At 42.1% G+C, this 20,094-nt stretch overlaps 1 protein-coding gene across 2 annotated transcripts in view; it reads right to left on the bottom strand.

Annotated features, from left to right (window-relative positions):
- Window positions 1–20,094, bottom strand: part of ADAMTS17 (ADAM metallopeptidase with thrombospondin type 1 motif 17) — a 188,806-nt gene that overhangs the window by 53,112 nt on the left and 115,600 nt on the right. Inside the window, exons 13-16 of one of the 2 annotated variants that reach the window (XM_086471601.1) lie at window positions 19,441–19,607; window positions 16,662–16,789; window positions 5,924–6,044; window positions 3,333–3,407 (exon numbers count right to left, since the gene is read on the bottom strand). In XM_086471601.1, the coding sequence (XP_086327727.1) occupies window positions 3,333–3,407; window positions 5,924–6,044; window positions 16,662–16,789; window positions 19,441–19,607 (491 nt within the window). The remainder of the gene's footprint in view (window positions 1–3,332; window positions 3,408–5,923; window positions 6,045–16,661; window positions 16,790–19,440; window positions 19,608–20,094) is intronic. The other variant, XM_086471602.1, reaches the window with a different exon arrangement.

Here is a 20,094-nt window from a genome sequence, read left to right as displayed (position 1 = left end):
TAGATATTGCCAGGAGTTGGTTTTTCATCAGCTGAGATACCAAATTACAGTCAAAACAGAGTGTTTCAGAAATCAAACATCCTCACTGCATACCATGCATCAGCATATATACCCAACCGACAATTACCACCAGACATGAGCACACAGCAAAGGTGTGATTAATGACAGTCCGTCATGGGGAAACAGGGCCTATGACACACCTCAACACCCCTGTTAGGAAGCCACTTTGGAACATGCCCAAGTTTCAGGTAATTTAATGTACCTACTGGGGGACTATTTACTTATTCATTTTTTAAATCACGCGTCAGATGCAAATGCCCAGAGTTAAATCGTGCAGAAGCTGGACACAAAGTCAGACTGAATTTAGTGGAAAGCCAGTCACTAGCTTCAGTGAACTTTGGATCCGTCTGCTGACCCAGCAGCAGCCAGGAGTGTGTCACGCTGCTTTAGAGGCGAGCGAGCTGTGGAGCTGTGCTTGAGGTTCAGCTAGTGCCATAAATACGCTCTCATTTCATCGCCGTGCCTTGAGAGAAACACCACGTGGAAAAGTTGACTTTTATGTTACTTTTTACAATAGTAAATAGCAGAGTGTAAGCTATTAATAGCATATTAGTTCTGGAGACTGTTTAGTTTGGTCTTATACCAGATTTTTCTCCTCATGTAATTTCTAATCCTGATTGATGTCTTTGGGGGGTTGTATTCACAGCTCCTGAATAAGAAGAAACATACTGTGCTAACTCACTGAGATCACGTGGCACAAACCCGACTGCGGACCTTTCCTCTTCTGTTAGTGAACTGTGAACCACTTTGCAGCTGTATGGATCTGACCTGTCCTTTCAGAGGTGAAGCAGAATTCTTGGGCATGTCCCACCAGGAGCATCTCAACACTCTCATTCATCATTTCCAGCAATATTGTGTGTTAGTGGTCAAATCCTATTGCAAATATACTATATAACATCCATGCAGATTTGCCACAGGTACAAACTTAGATCGCTACCACCACTCCAGTCTGGTCATTAGAGCTAATGTGAGGCTTCTGGTCACAGAATATTCCTGATCTTTGAGATTACTGCACCAGAAAACACCTCCATTGTTTTCCAGGCACATTTTATTAAGCAAACTGTAACTGCAGATTGCCAGAAAGATTATCAAGTGTCAACTCGTAAGACCAAAAAAAAGTCTGAAAGTTGGCTCTGAGTCAAGGACTCTCAAAGATCTGTTAGGTCTTAGGATAATTGTCTGCAATGCAAGGCTGGGCTTAAAGTTCTGCTTTAAATGAGGAACTGGTTAAAGACTGATGAGATTTGGCAACTACCAGGCACTGTTTCTAGTAATTTCACCCATAAATCAGCCTGTTAAGATGAAGCTTTGAAAGTACAACGGGAGAACTTCGTTATTTGATAATTTATAGTGCTGTATGTAGTATACTCCACCTTGGGAACAGTTACTTTGGCACGCACCAATCTTTCTGGATAATCTGCATTACATCAGTGTCTCAGGAATGTAAGACTGTGATTGAAGCAAATCCTAGATACAAATTTTATGGTGTAACTTGTATTAAGAGAGACACCAGAACAAAGAGGTGGCTTTGTCATCAAGGAGATTAATATGTGAACAGTGGCTACTGTATCTTCATTTAAATGCTGGAGAGATTTGCAAGAGGAAAGCAGCTCACGCAGGAAAATCCATTGTTAGCCATTGTTATTATTCCCAGAAAGAACAGAAATTTTGGTGTGAACTTCAGAATGTCACTGATCTACTACAAAACTGTTCTCCTGGTTCACATTGCAATGAAAGACGGACTCTGAGGTAAAGAAGAAATTATCCCATGGCTGAAAGTACTGATCTCTGGGCACTGTGGCTTCCTATCTCATCCCTGTACATGAAAATCAGGTGTGAGAAAGTCCACAGTGCTCATCCCATTATCAAACTTCCCAAAAGCCCTTTGAACAAAGGGTATAAGCCAAGGAAATCTGACTGCCCTGCCTACCTGCTGGTTGTGGCCAGCACAGCTTCTGTAATATTTTAGGGATAAGTACCAGCTGGGCATCTCAGCTTCCATGACCCTTCCCACCTTGCACCTTTTGCTGAGTGCTAGTTGTTGCAGTGGAGTGGAAATACGTCCAGTGGTAACTACGTGTACATTTTCTGAATAGTTGTGATGATTCTCACTTGCTATTAGCTTGAGAGTAATTCCTCCATCGGCACCTGTCCATTTCCAGCCATGGGATAGCTCATTTGGAAGAAAATCATTTCACTGGAGAGCCATGGATAGATTTCAGAGCCTCCTACTATTGCTGTGAAGTTGGTTGCCGGGGTTTCTAACTTGCATGTTCTGCTTAAATCCTTTTAAGGCATCCCAGAGTTAGCCCTAGGGCTCTACTTTCTCACCATTTAGGTGTACACCCTACTGACAAAAAAAGAATTTTGAATGTTAGCTAAAGATGCTCCTAGCCAGCACTACTGCAAGACCGTTCAAATATCCTTTCTTTCGTTTAAATATGTGCTGAACAAGGAGCGAATACAATAAAAAGCAATAGAAAATCTTGATATGGCTGAGAAAAATCAAGAGAGGCAGATGCAGGTCTTATTCTCGATGCAGGTCTCTGAGCATTACATGCAAACTCTTGGAGTTTGGGCAGAAGTCATCAGTGATAAATCAGCTACCCAACAGACACGAGCCAAAGAGCTGTCCTTTATTTCTATGTCCCCTGTACAGTGGCAAGGAGACTGAGATGGACTTCAGAACAAGTCTGTGTTTGTTTTTGAAAAATTATTTTGTAGAAATAGGTACAGGGCATGCTGCCAGTCAAAAATAAACCTCCGTCTAAACAGTGCATTCAGTTGGCCTACTGAAGACAGCCAGCTGCACACAAGTGTATGTGATGTTTAGCATCACAATTAAAGGCTTTTGACCTCCTCCCCCAAACAGAAATGGAATCCATTTCCAGCTGGATCACAGGTGGCAAGATCCGAACTGCTGGACCTCCTATGGGGCACTTTGAATGTTCCACCATCATGCCCCACCAGGGTGGCAGAACCTCACCTGTGACATTAAGGTTGGAAAAAAAAAAAAAAAGAAATAGGCCTGGTTCTTTTTACTTGGTTAATGAAAATTTGGCTTTCTTTCATGCAGATCGGTTTTCTAAAAGGAAAGGATCTGTACTCGATACCTTTGACAAAATGAGCTAAATAGTAAAAGGACTTGAAGTTTATCCATGGCTTTTAATACCAGTCTCCCCATCTAATCCAACCAAAAGAAGACAAAGAACCAACACCAAAGGTTGTCACCAACACCCACTGACACTGCAAACAGCATTCAAGTATCTTACACGAGAAACACTTGGGAACAGCCTTTGCCTTTGCCATCACACATGTGGAAACCTTCTTACAATGACTATTGGTTACTAAGAAACAGAAAGGAGTTGGCATGGATTTAATTCCGTTAATAGGGCTTGACAACATCATTTGCAATCACAGGACACATAGGGACCAATCCTGCAGTCAACGGAGTCCCACGTGCAGAACAGCTGAGGATCTGGCCCAAAGGTTGCAGCTGCAATTCCCAAAACAGATACCACTCCAAAACAATCAATGTCTTGATGTTTGAAGTCTATTCTCTTCTGAAATAATAAATCAGCATACTTGACTCAGTGTGTTGGCCTTGACTTGAATCGCAGCAAGTTCGTGGGGATTTGCCACCGACCTGTGCAATCATTTACACGTCCAAACCCTGAATCTGTTACTGTAGTCATATTGTGTATTCTTCTTTACCCCAAATTTTGTCAGATTTTTGTACATATTTGCTTAAATGTCAGTTTAGAGAAAGAAGGCCAGTTGTTTCTTGAGTAACCTCATGTTCACTTGTGATACCTCAGACCGAAGCCTGGAGCTTTGCCTACTGCATGAGATTCACCAAGTTAACCTGAGAACCTGATTCTGCAAAACAGCAGTATATGAATAGAAATTGATGGGAGTAACCCACAATGCACAAAATGTTTGCAGAATCAGGGCTGGGAATCATAAGTGAAACCAACAAGTCTGTTTTCAGTGTCTAACATAAAAGAAATGCAAAAGCAGTAAAACATGAACAGTGAACAATTAAAAGATCGTAAATATTCCTTCCATTTTAGTAGGCTAGGATGTTCATTAAAAGTGCATAATTTAAAAAAACAAAAAGCAAAGATGATTTTCAACCTGGAAGATGACTGGCATATTGTGGATGTCACTTTTTAAAACTATTCCCACATAAAATTTAATTCCCTTTAAAATTAGTGGCTCAAAACATCTAATAAATCTTTACTAGCTTCTAACTGTAAAAACAATTATCTTATAGATTATGTGAAATGGGTAAAGGTGGAACATTGCATTGACAAAGCAACTGTTTGACAGGTTTGCGCTTCTGAGATGACTGGCAAAGAATACGGATCAACAAACGCCTGAACACTGACCATGATTCAGTCAGCCATCTCTTATTAGGGTACAGGGCGCTGGGGGTGAAAGCCTCCTGTAGTGTCCTGGCAGCCAGACAACCAGTTAAGGCTGAAACTGTTCTGTTCCTACAGCCTTGTAAAGTTACCACCCTCAAGCAGTCTGTCTACTTGGAAACGGGTGCAACCTCCTGGCAGTGACCCAGAAATTTCTTATTTATCGGCACAAGATGTTTTGTAGTCTCATCGGAAAAGATAAAAGATAGTTACTCTTTAGGAGCAATTAAGAAGTTCATGAACAGCTATAAAATCTGCTACAGAAATGGAGAATAGCTTTTTTCAATGGAAATGAGAAACTTTTGTCACCATTTGCAACAAATGCAAATGCCTTGACATAAATAGGTGGGAAATAACGGGGACAAAAAAATCAAAGGGAATAATGCAGGAAATCATTCAGCAGGTTGGCCTAGCCATGCAACAGCACACACGTGCTCCAGAAAGACGTGGTGCAGGTGGGAAATCCTACCTGCATCTCAGAGGAGGTGACAGATCACAGCCGGCTCCACAGATAAGTAGGAGGAAGGTGCAGAGGAAGCAGTCAACGAACAAAATCAGAGCCCCAGACTTCAGTGCTGAGACCTTGATTAAAGGAAGCTGCTAAGCACTGGTGCTGCTTTAGTAACTAACCAGAAGTGAAGTGTGCGCTCAAAGGGAATCTTTATGTGCTTTACTGAACTCGGTCTGGAGTAGCATGGGTTGAATGTATTTCTCCATACAGACATGGCAATGCTGTATTCACTGAATGTGAAATAATTTTTTCTGGACAATTCCTTCCTCTTGGAGCTTCCAAGTCTTGAGCCTGGCTTTCCTGCCCTTTGCCTGATTAGGGTGTGTGATAACAGGTTTCTCAGAAGCGCAATACAGAAACTGTGGAACAAAGACTAATTCAAATATCAAGCTTTATACACGTTAATGTTTAACAAGAGAGGGGAAAGTCTTAACTCCGACTGGAAGCTCTTGTATCCTATACTGGATACCATTGCTGGCAGGGAATCAGTAAAAATATTCATTGGGGAGTGCTCTTTCATTTAGCTAAGATATCGTGATTATAACATAAATCACTTGCAACACACATCATTTTGAGCTCTCAAAGAGCTCAGAGATGGTGCTGAAATCCGGCTTCCCTTCCACTGGCAAAGATACTGTGATTTTGTCTCTTATTTAAAATCAACAGCACCAATAGCATTCAAAATGAGAAACACAACTTCATTCTGAATTTCAGACAGAGGCAACGGCTGGTATCTGGGCCACTCAATAAGAAGCAGACAGAATATCACATTTTAATTGAGTTGGGGTTTTTGTGTTTCTTGTATGTTTAACAGAGCAGATGAGTCCAGTGCCATCCCGGAAGAGCTATTACTACCACTCTTTAACTCTCCTCAAGCAGTTAAGAGAACCTCCACTCCACTAAAATGCTGCTGAGGGTTACTCACCCATCCCCTTGGTGTGGTTGAAGTCGCCTTTCACCACTTTACAGGTTTTGCCATCACCACTGCAGATTCCACAGCGATCCTCTTTGGCAGCTGAGCCAATGATTCCATCGCAGCCAATTTTCTAATGACAACAACCAGAGGTCCCCATTATTTTGTTTGTAAGGTTAAAGTATCTCTAAACATTGAGGTCAAGACTAAGATAGACATCTGACTGAAAACCTGAATGGGAAGAGAACACTGTGAATCAGGGGAGCGCTCATTTGGAACGGTGTTGAGTTGGTTATTCAGTAAGCCCCTTCTCTAACACTAAGAGTATGAACTTTGATTCAGAAGATTTAACTGAAGAGACTGTCACAAACACTAGTTATTCCAGACACCATCACGGATTTCATACTAACCCACTCTAACTTCCTTCAAACACAACAGATTAAAACAATGCTTCATGTTTGTATAGCAATTTCCATCTGAGGAGCTCAAAGACATCCCAGAGAAATGGACCACTACTGTGATACCTAGTTTAGAAAAGAGAAAAACGTGATTTCCTTAAATGAAAATTAACCCGAGTAACCAGAATCCTGGTCATAGCCCTTCACCACATAAAAATTCAGAGTGCTGTTATGAGTTCCAGTGTGCTGCTCACTGAATGAGCTCTGCTTCAGACTTGGATCTTAACAGGGAGTATAACATCCAGTTCTGATCACACTTTTGCAATACCTGAATAAGACCCCATTAGTCAGATGGCTCAAGATACCTGCAACGCAAAAGTAGTTCAATGGAAGTAGGTCAGGTTCACATTTGGCCAATCCATACCATAAGATTGCTTACACAACTAGGAAATTTTCTATCTGCTTGCATTGTATTAAGCTTAGACACTCAATTGTTAAAAAAAAAAAAAAATCTGAAGCTTCATTTTAAATGGTATTTTCATCATTCTCTATACCTGTGCAAACTTTTTCCAGTAAAAATCTGCAGCTTGCTTTCACAGACATGTATTACTAGAACAGTCACAGTATTCTCCCTGTAGCTATAGAGGTTGTCATGGTAATCTTCCTTTTCACAAACCATTTACAGGTTATGATGGTAAACGTTGCACATTTGTAGATCTTGAGGCTCGAAAGACTTACTGACATTAGTCTATGTAAATTGTTTTCTAACCATGTAAGACCCTCAAAATAATCAACAGTTCACTCTTGAAACATAAATTTCTGCTGAAATCAGAGTTGTCATTATGCAAGTTATTAGCAGAGACTCTAATATTAAAAAGAAGCTAAAGATTTATTCTCTGTAGATACACAGTTTCTTGGCAAATGAGTTAGCAGGACTGTCACTAATAATACTTATGTGCATAAGGCTGTTGGGTCTCTCCCTTCCTTGCCTGCTTACACTAAAGCCAAAGGAAAGTTGGAGAGATATCTTAGCGAACAATCAAAACAATAAACATTTTGAAAAATTGGGTAAGCAGGGAAATATTAAGAGAACTTGGGCTGTTTATCTGAGACTGTCTGCGTGTAAGCAATGTAATTTGGACCTGAACTCAAACGTTTCCCTTGTTTCAGAAGACACTGGCCACTGCCTAAGTCCAGATGTATTACAGGGATCAAAGACGGCCAGTGTTCAGACAAGTTCTGATGCAGTGGTTGTCTGAGGAAATCATTAGAGACAGACACAGGCCGAGAGAGGGTGATCATCCTAAACGCAGACAAGGGCAATGCTGCTCATTAACCAGAACAGCATGTAAGTTGGTGGACAAGAATGACAGGAAAAAACCTGTACAAATGGGAGTTAAAGGAAGGTAGGAAGAAGACCATGGAGCTTCTGGCAGTTGCAATTCTCAAGTCTAAAATTCACACCCATGTCCAACAAACAATTTTGGGATACTGAATGTGATTCTGCCCCCAAAACAGAAGGATGTCCCAGCAGTTCTTCCAGGAAAATAAATATGATTTATTAATGGGGTTGCTGAAAGGCAGCTGGAAATATATGCCTGCCTGCCACCCTGCTGAGATACTGGAAAGGCTGCATTTAATTTAAGATTCTAGTGCTATCTTTTATTGTACTGCATTGTTATTAGCACTATGTGAGCACACAAATGAATAAAGGGAACATAATGAGTGTTGAACCACACTTATTCCCACTGCTACATGAGGAGTCTGTAGGACTATAACAGAGACAGGCAAAGAATGGGGAGTTAGCAATCACATGCTTTGCATTTATGCCGTAGTTTCCCAGATAATGTAAACCAGTGCAAGCCAGCAGAGCCTCTGAAAGAACAAGTTCACAGAATCACAGAACGTTAGGGGTTGGAAGGGACCTGGAAAGATCATCTAGTCCAACCCCCCTGCCAGAGCAGGACCACCTAGAGTTTCCTCCCACATTTACTAGGTCACTGACACACTTTGACTTGAGAGACCCTCTCTGAAGGCATGGAAAGAACACTCACTGAATCCACAAATATACCTCCCAAAACGTTTGCTGTTTTTTATCTTTCATCTCCACCCTAATTCCCTGTAAGTGGAGGAACTGGGAATGGCCCTTTCAGCCTTCCCTTCAACGGCACCATCCCTCCCTTCTGTAGGGCAGACTGTCCCTTGAATCCAAGGCTTAAGGTTTAAAGCCCTCATCAGATTTGGGCCAGGAAATGGCTTCTTACAAAGGAAAATCTTTAAAAGAGTAAAATAGTTTACGCTTTTGGCTTCAAGATGAAAATTTGTGCGTTCTTGCTTCTTTATGGGAGAAAAATACCTTGGAAGCACTTTACTCTCGTCTACATAAACATTAGAGTGCATTTCCCGCTCCCCAAGCCTTCCAATCATTTCCAGAGTAAAAGTGTATTTAATAACAGTACACAATGAAACAGCTTTTGTTAAGATTTGACAACAGATTCCAAAAGCCTCAAAGTCATTTAGAAACACATTACAGCGACCACCTCAGTCAATCAGATCCTTTGAAAATTGAAAATATTGAAAATACTGCCACTCTTGAAGCAAGCGCAAAGGGGAAGAGGCAGGGCTGGAAGGGCGAGGAAGCAAAATGCAGTGAGCATCACCCTTCCTGGGAGGAAAGGATCTGCCAGCAGACCTTGGGCTGTTAATTGAGAGACATATCCAGCTTTCTCTAAGGTGAGAAAGCCCCTGAGATTCCAGCACTGGGGCCAGAGCTTACTCCCGAGCCCCACAAGAGCAGGGGGAAGATCCATCGAGTCTGTACATCATCACCTTCTCACTTACACTATGCTGTATGCTATATGTATTATACTGTCAGTTGTTAAAATAGATAGAGCTGTCCTCAACCTGCAGAAAACTTTCCAAAAAGTGAGCGCTTCATTAACTGTAGGCAAAGGGAAAATCCCACGTTTCACTGCTCAAAAATCAAGCTTTCATACGCAGAAATAATCCCTTAAAACCCAAATAGTTCAAGGGAGTTATTTGATCTTTACCGTACCTAACTTGTTTTGTGCTACCTCCTGTACAGTCCAGCTTACAAACCAAGGTAAGGTGATTATTTTAATTAAGAAGCAGAAAAGGCAAGCTTTACATTCTGAAGAAAGAATGACCTTGTAAATAACACCCTGCGTGTTTTCTGACCCAAGAGTTATCCTGCAGGTGAGCAGAGCAGTCCCTCCAGCAATAGCTGGATACTTTCAGTTCCACCAGTCTTGAATAGACTGGTGAGAAGGGAAGCAGTTCTGTATTCTTATCAAGATGATCCATTAAGGAGTGAGCAGGGCACTTGGAGCTTGTCTGTGTTCAGAAGGAAGAATAAAAAGTAAAAAAGCCAGTATGGCATAACCACCATCTGTTTAGTAGTCTCTGGGAGCATTTGCCACTGTCAGTCCTGTTCTTGGACTCTTGGAACTTCCCTGTACCATCCAACACGGACTCGGACAGTGATACCCATAATTTTGGCAAAGGGACTGTTGTTGACATCACCCAGGAGGTGGAACTCCTGCCTGTACTAGCTGTTGAAAACCTGCAGTGCTGCAGTACTGCTATTAACAGCATCAATTGGACAAAGAGGAAGCAGATTTTAACCAAAGCCAGTCCCTTGCCCATGTTAAAACATGGGAGTGCTGGCAAAAAACTCAAAGACTGTCTTTTGGGGCTTCAAGTCCTCAGCATGGACAGTCACAACTACATCCACAGGTTTCTTAATTTTCAACCCAGGCATTCTCCTATTCTGACACCAGGTTTTGGAACAATCCACTGACCTTTAAATTGGCAGGTAACTGCATGTTTACATTCTATCTGAGCTGATATCTCAGCTCACCCTTCCTTCTCTCCCTCCCCCTTCTTCTCATTTTTATAATTAAACTTCTGAAAATACTGCTTGTTGGGTGGTATTTCCAGCTTCAGTCATTGCTGGCTCCAGTATAGGAAAACTCCTCTTCTCTTCTGAATACACACCATTTGGATTCTTCTGTGTGAACTATTTTCTGTATTGCTTGGATATTTTTTAATGATATTTTTATTTGTATTTTCAATGGCTGTGCAAGAACTCAATTGATACAGCCTGCGTGAGTATGTTTTGCTACATAAACACAATTATTTTTGCTATATACACCCACCCTGTGTAAGAAATGACATTGTAGGCTCACAAAACTGTAATGCTTCCCATATGCTGAACTAACTAGCCGTCTCAATGGATCAAATATAAATATTGATGCAACGTGTGCCATTTTACAAATTAATCATACACAGAGCATGCTGGTTATGACAGATTCATCTACACTGCCAATTTTTTGTCCATAATATCCAGTGTCCATTGATACCTCCAGGGATGGACCACATGAAACAGGAATGTACACATGTGAGCAACTGACATTCAGATCTGAGGGTAAGAGAATTCTTGTTTCTTTATTTTAAACATGACTGTCCTCGTGAACGGTTATGGGTGTCTGTCAGGATTTGTACAGGAGGGTGAGCCTAAATCCCTAATCAAGCAGTTCATTTGTAAGTTACTCCAATTTCTGTTCCACAACAATGTGTGATGGATTGGAGTCTGTGTAGAAGTTAGTTCAGCAAATATCCTCCTGTCATTTCCCAAGCCTTCAGACTTTATCTGAATCAGAGCAGTCCTGCTGGAACAGGACATATGCACTGCCTATTTTAAATTAGCAATATCTTTTCTGCATTAGATATGCAATTACACTTGCCCTTTGACTTTGTGTTTAGACCCCTTAGCAGTTCCTGGGGACGCTAGATACAATTATTCTTGATAACCACTTTTTCACATATAGAGCTTGAAGGTTAGGTGTCAAAACCCCTGTGCTCTGGCAGCAGAGCGGGCTACGTGAGCAAATGTGCAAATAATATAAAGCTTTTTCCGATCCCAGGAACTCCTTTGCTACTCTTCTTTGGTCACTTGCTATAGCTACTCCTTTCTGATCCTCCCAAATCAGCTTCATCTGAATTGACACCTCGGACCTGATTCCACCCTGTGTCTGCCCTGGTTTGCACAAATGCCAACAAGCTGCAGATACCAGAGGGTTTTGTATCAAGCGCCTGTTCTTTACAAGAGGCGTCTATCATGTCAGCTCTGGATTTGAAAATTATATATATTTATCAGTAGATGATATATCTGTAGCATCCCTTCCAGTCAATTTGTGGCTGCTCAAGCTACTTCTAAAGACTTCAAGGTAGATAACACAATGAATTGTCTATTACATGCAATCCATGGGTTAACATAGAAGAAAACCAGAGGGAAACAGCACAACACTTTTTTTTTCATATCCCACTGTAAAGCACAATAAAAACGTAGTAAGATATCAACAAAGTATTATTTTTTGTCACTATGCCTTACTCACCAAAAGCCCTAATACTCTTTTTTAGGCCTCAGCTTACATTACTACAGACCCAGAAACCGGAAAAAAAGGCAATTATACAACTGGTTTCTGTAGTTCAAACAATCCTTCTGGATTTTGTGCACATACACTAAATAATTTATCAAAGTACAGTACTAAGCCAAGTTGTATGGAGACAAGCTACCCGGTCTGGAACATCTTGTACCACAGTTTGTAATGCAGGAATATAAATAATACATGGAAAATACTCAAGTGAGGAGGCAAAGCCAGAACTGCATGCATCAATCAAATGCAAAAAGTGGGTACTGAGTATGTAGAAAACTGTTTGCCAGCAACAGGTCCAACAGACAACTGCAATATATCCTCTGCCACCTGTGGCCCTCTCCCGACACTCTGCCGATCCAATCTGCAAAAACTATTTTTGAAAATGTGTCCATTTTCAAATTCATGCTTCCCTTTCACACTGTATGACACTCGCTTTTGGACAAAATTCATTCTATAACATTCTTGTGGTGCCAGGACAGCCTAATGTGTGGCTTGCCACCATTCAATGTACTGTGGATTCACTAGCGAGTTAAAAATAGACGGGACATGACAGAACATTTACGAGAAAACTACAGCTAGAGCTAAAACACCTTCACCTCTTAAATTGTTAAATCACAGCAAAGACTGCCCTTGATCTCTAGCCTGGCTCCACTATACGGGAGGTCTCTCTTTTCAAAGAGACCCTAGATTACATCCTGAAGTACAATCTGTAGTCCCCACTGGAAAGTTCTCATGCTATCATGAGTCTCAGACTAATCCTCTTTTGAGAAAAGCCAGCACGAAGTCATGTGCAACAGAACAGTCAGCTGAGCAGCTTCTATTCTCCCTGCACCACCGCTGTGTGATGTCTGACACCTTTTTTAGCTCTATTTTGTGCCAGCAGCTTTCTATTAACATCAGCAGCACAGAGTGAAGAACTGTAAGAGGTTAGAAAGTACACTGCTTCCATGAATGTTGACCCATGAAACAAACTGAAGTCTTAAGGAAGAATAAAACCCTCAGGGAATCCTCTTTCTAAAAGCCACTTGTCATTTGAAGAGAAATATAAGCAGATAAAAGATCTGAAGCTGCAGGTTGCACTGCGCTACCCCATCTTCACCAGGACTGCAATGTCTATGCTAGAGAAAGCAAACTGGGGAAGCAGGCAAGAGAGGGAGGCTGCAAAGCCGAGATGAGCTCTCACCCTCCTCCTCCCTCAGATGCATCAGACCGCTCTTGCTCTCCAGCCTGCTATAGGTTTTCTGTTTCTGAAAAATCTCAGGAGAACAGAAATTCTCCTTGTTAGGAGACCATGTGCATTTCAAGAAAAGGTCGAAGACCTATATATACGTTGAACAAGGCATCTAGTTTGCTCAGAAGATGGTAAGGAAAAGTTTGTATGTCGTTACTCCACAATGTTTCTTCTGAAGTCACAACTTTATAACACTCCCTTCAATTTTTGAGACTAACTCCTGAAAAGCTCTTACGTAGCTTTTATTTTGTCCTCATTGTGGCAAACTTCTATCACTATCAAGAATGTAACGTTCAGCTTCAAAACCAATTCTAATAAACAAGGACAGGACAAAATTGAATGAAGACCTTACAATTTGTCTCAAAGACAAGGAGTAAGGCTATAAAAAGTCTAGGTGCCTTAGGAACCCCTATGGTAAATCTAGGGCTGACTTTGCTCTCTGGTGCTTCTGTGCATGACCAAAGTATTAACCAAGTTTACTCACGCCAGCTGCCGTCAGGTGTAAGTGATAAAGACAGGGATGCTGCTGCTTATGATGATCTTGCTTCAGGGATAGTGAAGCTGACACCAAAAGGCTTCATTCACAGTGTTTAGACTGGAGCTCAGCTCGTGGCTTTAAAACTAAACTGTAATGAGTTCGCAAAGTACAATTTAAGGAAAACTCTCCTCCCTTAGCGCCCAAATGCAGTCAGGGTATTCTGAGGCTTCAAAGAATCTGTTCCTATTTCCCTTCTCAAAACCGCCCTTTCCTTGCAAGAACAGTTTTTTTCTTTGCCATATTCATCTACGTTCATTCATCATGCAACAACAATGCATGAATTTCATTTAGGAGTGTCTACTGCTGAAGGGAAAAGAGCTATTACATTTCCTGGACTAGATGTTCACAGGCAATGGTTACTGCTAATTTGTCTGTTAAACTGGCAATGTGTCATTCCTGCCTTTGAGAGCCTTTAACTAGAAGGATTACAGAAGAAAATAAATAACAGTAATACCACCCTCTGATTTCAGCACTTATTCTCTTCTCCAGGCCTCCTGCAATGCTTGTTGCCAGGCTTTGTCTACACTGGGTAAAGAAATAAGGAGAAGAGTAATTAAATAAATATGCTGATTAAATTGGTTTAATAGGCAGCTAGTTTGACAAGTATCTGCAGCAAACGGGGTACACAGTCACATATGGCAACTCTCAGCGCTAAACTGCATATAAGGCAGAAGAGTATTATAAATGAGTTCACAAGGCTTTCAAATCTGCTCGGCTTGAATTGATCATTTTGCATTTTCTCTCAGCCAGATGCAAATGGACTGAATGTTCTGCAGCTGTCATCACCTCGCTGCACGGTTAAAGGCAGTTGCCCCTGACTTAGAGTGCAATTTGCTTTTCATGATGTACCTCCAAAGCTCTGTGCTCATAAAGGTTTTCATTTGAAGGGGAGCTGGCTACTGCTTCTCACTGGAAGAAGAAAACATACCTTGCCATAATGTCTGATTTACCATTTGCGGCTGATCTGAATGTTTGGAGCAGTAAAGCTGGCCAGCCCAACATAATGGTCAATGGCACACAGCTGGAGGTGCACAGCTGGCCTTACTATAAAAGGTTATTAATGGATTTTTTAGTTTTTTCAGATACAGCTGAAAATGGGAAAATTAAGTAACTTGGGATGCAACATGAACCTGGCTCTACGCAAACCACTTCGTATTAAAGAGAATATAAAGAATCAAACTCATGCTGGCTCCCCAGCAACTTGCTGTTCAGATGCTTCATCTGAATAAATTAGGAGGACTGAATTAAAAATGCCTCTTCAGCAGCACTTGGCAGGAAACAGCAGGAAGCATCTCCTGCAGCAACGCAAAATTGAATCTGGACAAAGATTTGTTCACTTATCTCACTGCGTTGCTATCAGTAAAGCTGCATTATGCCTCCAAAGCCTCTCTTACACCCAGGTGAATATTATGTTCATCTATCTCTCTGCCTGGAAGGATCAAAGCAATAAAAATTGGTAGTTCTTAATCACTGCTCACAGGAATTGGAAATAATGCCAAATTTGGTGTGCCTTGTGCCCCATGGCATATCTCCAGTGATGTTAGTGGAAGCAAAGTGTGATGTTCTAGTGGATACAACAGGATGGTTAATACTGAAAAGAGAAACTCCTAACATAGGATACAAATCTAGATGAAGGTAAACTTAGAGGAAGAACTGCCAGGAAGAATCCAGCACTGGCAAGGTTGCGATAGCCAACTCAACCGTCTTTCACATCATTAATGTGTGTGCAGCAAACTTTGAACACATGCTACATGATTAGGAGAGAGAAAAACTCCTAAGTGTCTGTCCTGTCATAGTGTCTGTGACAAATGACTTGCATCTAACTGCAACATATTGCTAGGAGTACCCATTCTGAATGACTTCCTGTAATTTATGATCTCTAAATAAACATTTTCTTCTGTCCCTTCCCTTGTCCAAACCTTAAATCTCCAGTTAATGTGTCCGCACAACTCCACTAAATTTTCAAGGTATCTGAAATACCAGGTCTAAGAGATGGCCTCCCTCAGCATTCAGTGTGCTGCGTAACAAACTGTCTCACTGCCCAGCAAATCACAAAGAGTTGTAGTACAAAGATCTCCCACACCTAATTTTGGTTCCGTGTGACCTTTGGCTAGAGAGAAATAATCACCAGTGCGATGGTTAGAGGCCATCACACCTTCACTCCAGGAAAAGGGAATCAAATCTGAAGACCCTTGAACAGAATCTTCTTCATTTCCATTCTCGACCAGAGACAGAAGGAAACAAGCATGTTCAGGGTTTGGCCGGTCCATCCAGGGACAACCAAGGGGACACTGATTGTCCCATCGCAGTACAGCAGAAGGAAGCCTACCCTACATTCTCTCTGGTTTGCTCTTTATGTGACTCAAGCAAGACACTGCAGATGAGAGGCAAAAGAAAACTGGCTTGGGCTGTGCCCTGCGCTGCAGGATCTGCTCCTTTAAAACCTGTATTTTCTATTGCGTGGAGCTTTAAAACCTGGTTTGTGGGAGGAAGGGAACCTTTTTCTTACTGCAGGGGAAACAGGCCTTTCCAACAGTTTTGATGGGCCCCTACAGTAACTCACCTTGGCATTATACAGTAATACAGTCAACAAAAAATGACACAGAAGAAGCTACTGCAGCTGCTAGGAGCCAAGGAGCAACTGGTATTGAAAATCTTTCTCAATATTTCTAGGCAGGAACCAAGTGGACCTGTAAAGCTGGCATCGTAACACTTGTTACAGGCTAGTGACAATTTGTAATCCAGTTTGCAGCATCACTGTGTTTTCAGTGATTCCTCCAACAGCCAAAACAGAGCAGTTAAGCAAGCCAGATTTCCACTCCCATCTGCTCCCCTCACAGAAGTCCCTTCCCACCCAAGCCATTTGATGACTACACACAGCAAATGTGCTCATTGAACATTCCCAGCTGTTCAGTAATAATCTCATACCTCGGGCATTTATCGTAGTTCTCAGACCAAGACAGAGGGCTGTGGAGCACTTGCAATGGGCGTTATAAAACAGGGTTGCCCTCACCTCAGAGACAGCCTCCCAGCCACCCACATGGATGCCTGTTCTTCTAGGATATGCACAGCTGCCCCAGACTACACGTAACACTAGAAATAAAACAAGAGAAAGTTACTCCACCTGGCACTTGCCATGTACACAGAGGTCGGTCTCGTAAGGTCCACATGGAGTACCATCGAGGACTCTGTCTGCCACCAGCACCGGGGAATCCTTCCCCAACGGAGAGCAGAAGAGCTCACATGGCTTATCTGGAAAAAGAAATACAAAAGCAACCGCCTTTAGGAACAGCACAAATAAGTATTTGAGGCAACGGTGATGCAATCTCTACATGAATGGATTTGGAAAGATATCTGTTGATATTCTCATCTTTGAAGGAACACGAGCCTTTCAATTTAGGCCTGTCATTTCCCTACTTTAAAATATCAGTATTCAAAGGGTCACGTTGATGAGATTGGTCTTTTAAGACACAGAAAACCATTTAGTCAGTATACTTCTACCTGCTTGTGAACAGAACATGTTTGCTACAGGGAACATTCAGCAGTCTGATACGAATGACCAAGTCACTGCGTGAGCATCTCAGACAAAATTCAGGCTACAGCCAGTGATTTAAGAAAAACAAGTTCTCCAGTACATTTCTACTCTTGGTGGACTGATTTCTTGTACCAGTTTGCCAACAAGGACGCTTGTATATTCAAATATATAAAATCTATATATCAAATAGATTCAAAGCATTCTTGCATACCTATTACCTTAAACTGATTTTGGAGCCCTACAAACATTTCTGTCAGAAAAGTATGCTGCTAGAATATCTAAAGAACTCCCAAACTAATTTGAAATGTATCAGTAGAGAAAAGTTGTATTTTTCCTGCATGCTAATGGCAATCGCTGTATTATATTTTTAGACCTCACTTCGGAAAAGCGACTATTGTGTATAGCTAGAGGAGGAGTTAAGTAAAAAGGCTTTTTCAAAGATTTGTATTATTAACTGGCAGCACAGAGCAGATGTCAGGGTTTGCTGACTGCATTTGCCATATGTTTAAGAAACAGATATTTAGGCAGTGTAATGTTTTTCCTTTGGAGCCGACTCTGCTACTCACGGACTTCATCCAAGGAAGAACCTATAGACATTCAAATGGAAACATGTTTCGCTCTGCATAGTCAAGTACCTCCACTCATCAGACAGGAGAGAGTCCGTTTGCCAACGCATTCAGCTAAGTGGCAGAGGCCTTTTCTAAGTTTCCGACGCAATCAAAACCCTGTGATCAGCTCCCGCCTCATTAACACAGGTACTAGAGTTCAAGCACAGTGGAGATTAGCTCAACCTTGGTTTGGATCTCTGTTTATTTAAATGCTTCTGAGCGTGGTGCTTCAATATGCTGAAAAAAAGGTACTGGAGAACATCGCACGGGTGCTCTAACATGCTTCAAGAAAGATTGACACTGAGGTGCAAAGCTGAGCTGCCCTCTGTCCGTCTGTCTTGCTTGACAGAGGGACCAGCATATCCTGCGGATGCTCAAACTCCCGGCCTTGTGTCTGACGCAAAGCAAATTCGCAGAGGCTGGATTTTGGTTTCACTTGCAGAGTGAACAGAGGAGCTGGGAAAGCTGTTGAAAGAGCAGCTTGTGCAGGAAACTGCTAGTCCGACCGCCTCTGGACAGCCTCTCTCTGCAGCTGCGAGATCTGCAATGGGGCAGGAGAGGTTTCTAATTTGCATTCATGGAAGCTGGGGCAATATGGCTCAGGCAAGTGATGCTTTGCTAATAGCAGGAATAATGTTGGCTATTATCTTTTAGCAATAGCTTGTTCAGTCTTCAGGTGGCCAAAAAATGGCATATTCCCCTTCTGTGAGGGAATGAAGTTCCCACTGCAATATGCTACTAACTCTGGCAGCACTGATCAGAGAATATCACTGGATCATTCAGTTTTTCCCTTTTCTCTCCTATTTACAGGACCCTCAGCAACCTACAGTTCCTGATTGGAAATGGAGAAAGGAGTGAAACAGCTCACCCCTGGAAAAAACTGGAAGAGCTTTCTGTGACTGAAATTAATCAGGGGAGTAGCTCTGCATTGTGCATTCACCCAGCAAAACTATTTGGGAAGGAGGGCAGAGGGGAACAACAGGCAAAACAAGCCTGTCTCCTGGGGCATCTGAAGGAATTGTGCTCTTGGAGGGTCTGCTATGGGAACTGAAACGCTGTCTGTACGCTTGTCCTGGCGTCAGACCTAATTTGTCAATGCTTGCACAGGAAAGGGCTTATCCAATGTCTGGTCTCTGGTATCAGTTCCAACACCACCCTCCTCTGTTCAAGCACGTCTTTAATACGACCAAATGAAACTGGCCTTGTCTGGTTTTCAGCAGAATGCAACGAAAGATGTTTGTTCCTACTAAAAGGACATCATTACGATCCCTTTTCATATCGCCCCAGCATCTGGTTGAATAGTAGATGAACAGCAAGATCCTAGCAAAGGAAGGATTAAAGGAATGTAAGTAGGATAGGCAATCATGCTGAAATGCCCAGAATTGACAGACATCAAAAATGTCCCAGGGAATCCTTCTTTTTTTCAGTTCTATATTAATTGAACTTTCTAATGTTTCAACTCCCATTCCCAAATACCTGCCTGTTCAGACTGGGAATCAAGTTAAGGCACTTCTCCCCCAGCATTACAAAAAGATGAGCAAAGAACTGACAGCTCTGTATCTTCTGCTAAGAAGGCTAAAAAGAACAGCAGGGCAGCACCAGGAACAACTAATTGTAATTAGTCTTTCAGAGGTAGCTAGAGGGAACATACTGTAGCCTTCTCACCAACAAATGGAAGTCTTGCAGATGAAATCAAGATGGGTTGAAAAGCTGCAGTGAAAGAACAGCAAGGAATCACAGAGGAAGGTGAAAAAACTTACCATCCACGATGACAGCTGTCAGGACGCTTTTCTTCTTGTTGGTGTATCTGTCATGGGCCTGGCACTGTTGGTCCCTGAAGCCTGGCACACCTTTAGGGCAGGGTAAGTTCTCACACACAGTGTGCTCCACGCTGGCTCCCCGGCAGTTCTTCCCGCCTGGCCCCGGGCTACCACGGGAAAGACGAATCAGGGTCAGCAGGAAAAGCTCAGCTTCTCACAGGCATGACCTTTGCCTGATCTTCCCTGTCCAAGGCAACTCTTGAAAGAGCAGGAAAGATCCTTCCTCCCAGATGTTCCTTGTTGGAGGGCAAATCCTGCTCTCAGTGGCTCTGACAGAAAATTATTCAAGCTCCTTTCTGGATCTGCAACTGTCTTATAACAGATGCTCTGGAGTACTTCAGAAGCATGCTCTTTCGTAGTATCCCACACATAGCTCGATAAAAAGGAGCTGCCTACACATGGAACATCTCAGATAAGAGGTAATCCAAAATGCTGTTCACCTGTGGGCACTAAGCAGCCTTCTTAGAAGGTATAGAGTGTTTAACTGTTTGTATTCTGGTTGCAAACCAAGGGCTGTGACTAATTCTGCACTGCTGACCTCCATTTCTTCTTTTACTTCAATAGCAGTTCATTCCTGTACTAACCCATTTTCAG

The sequence above is a fragment of the Leptosomus discolor genome, chromosome 11, assembly GCF_034619465.1.
Source record: "Leptosomus discolor isolate bLepDis1 chromosome 11, bLepDis1.hap2, whole genome shotgun sequence".
NCBI lineage: Eukaryota > Metazoa > Chordata > Aves > Leptosomiformes > Leptosomidae > Leptosomus > Leptosomus discolor.
This window is presented reverse-complemented; position numbering and strand designations above follow the sequence as displayed.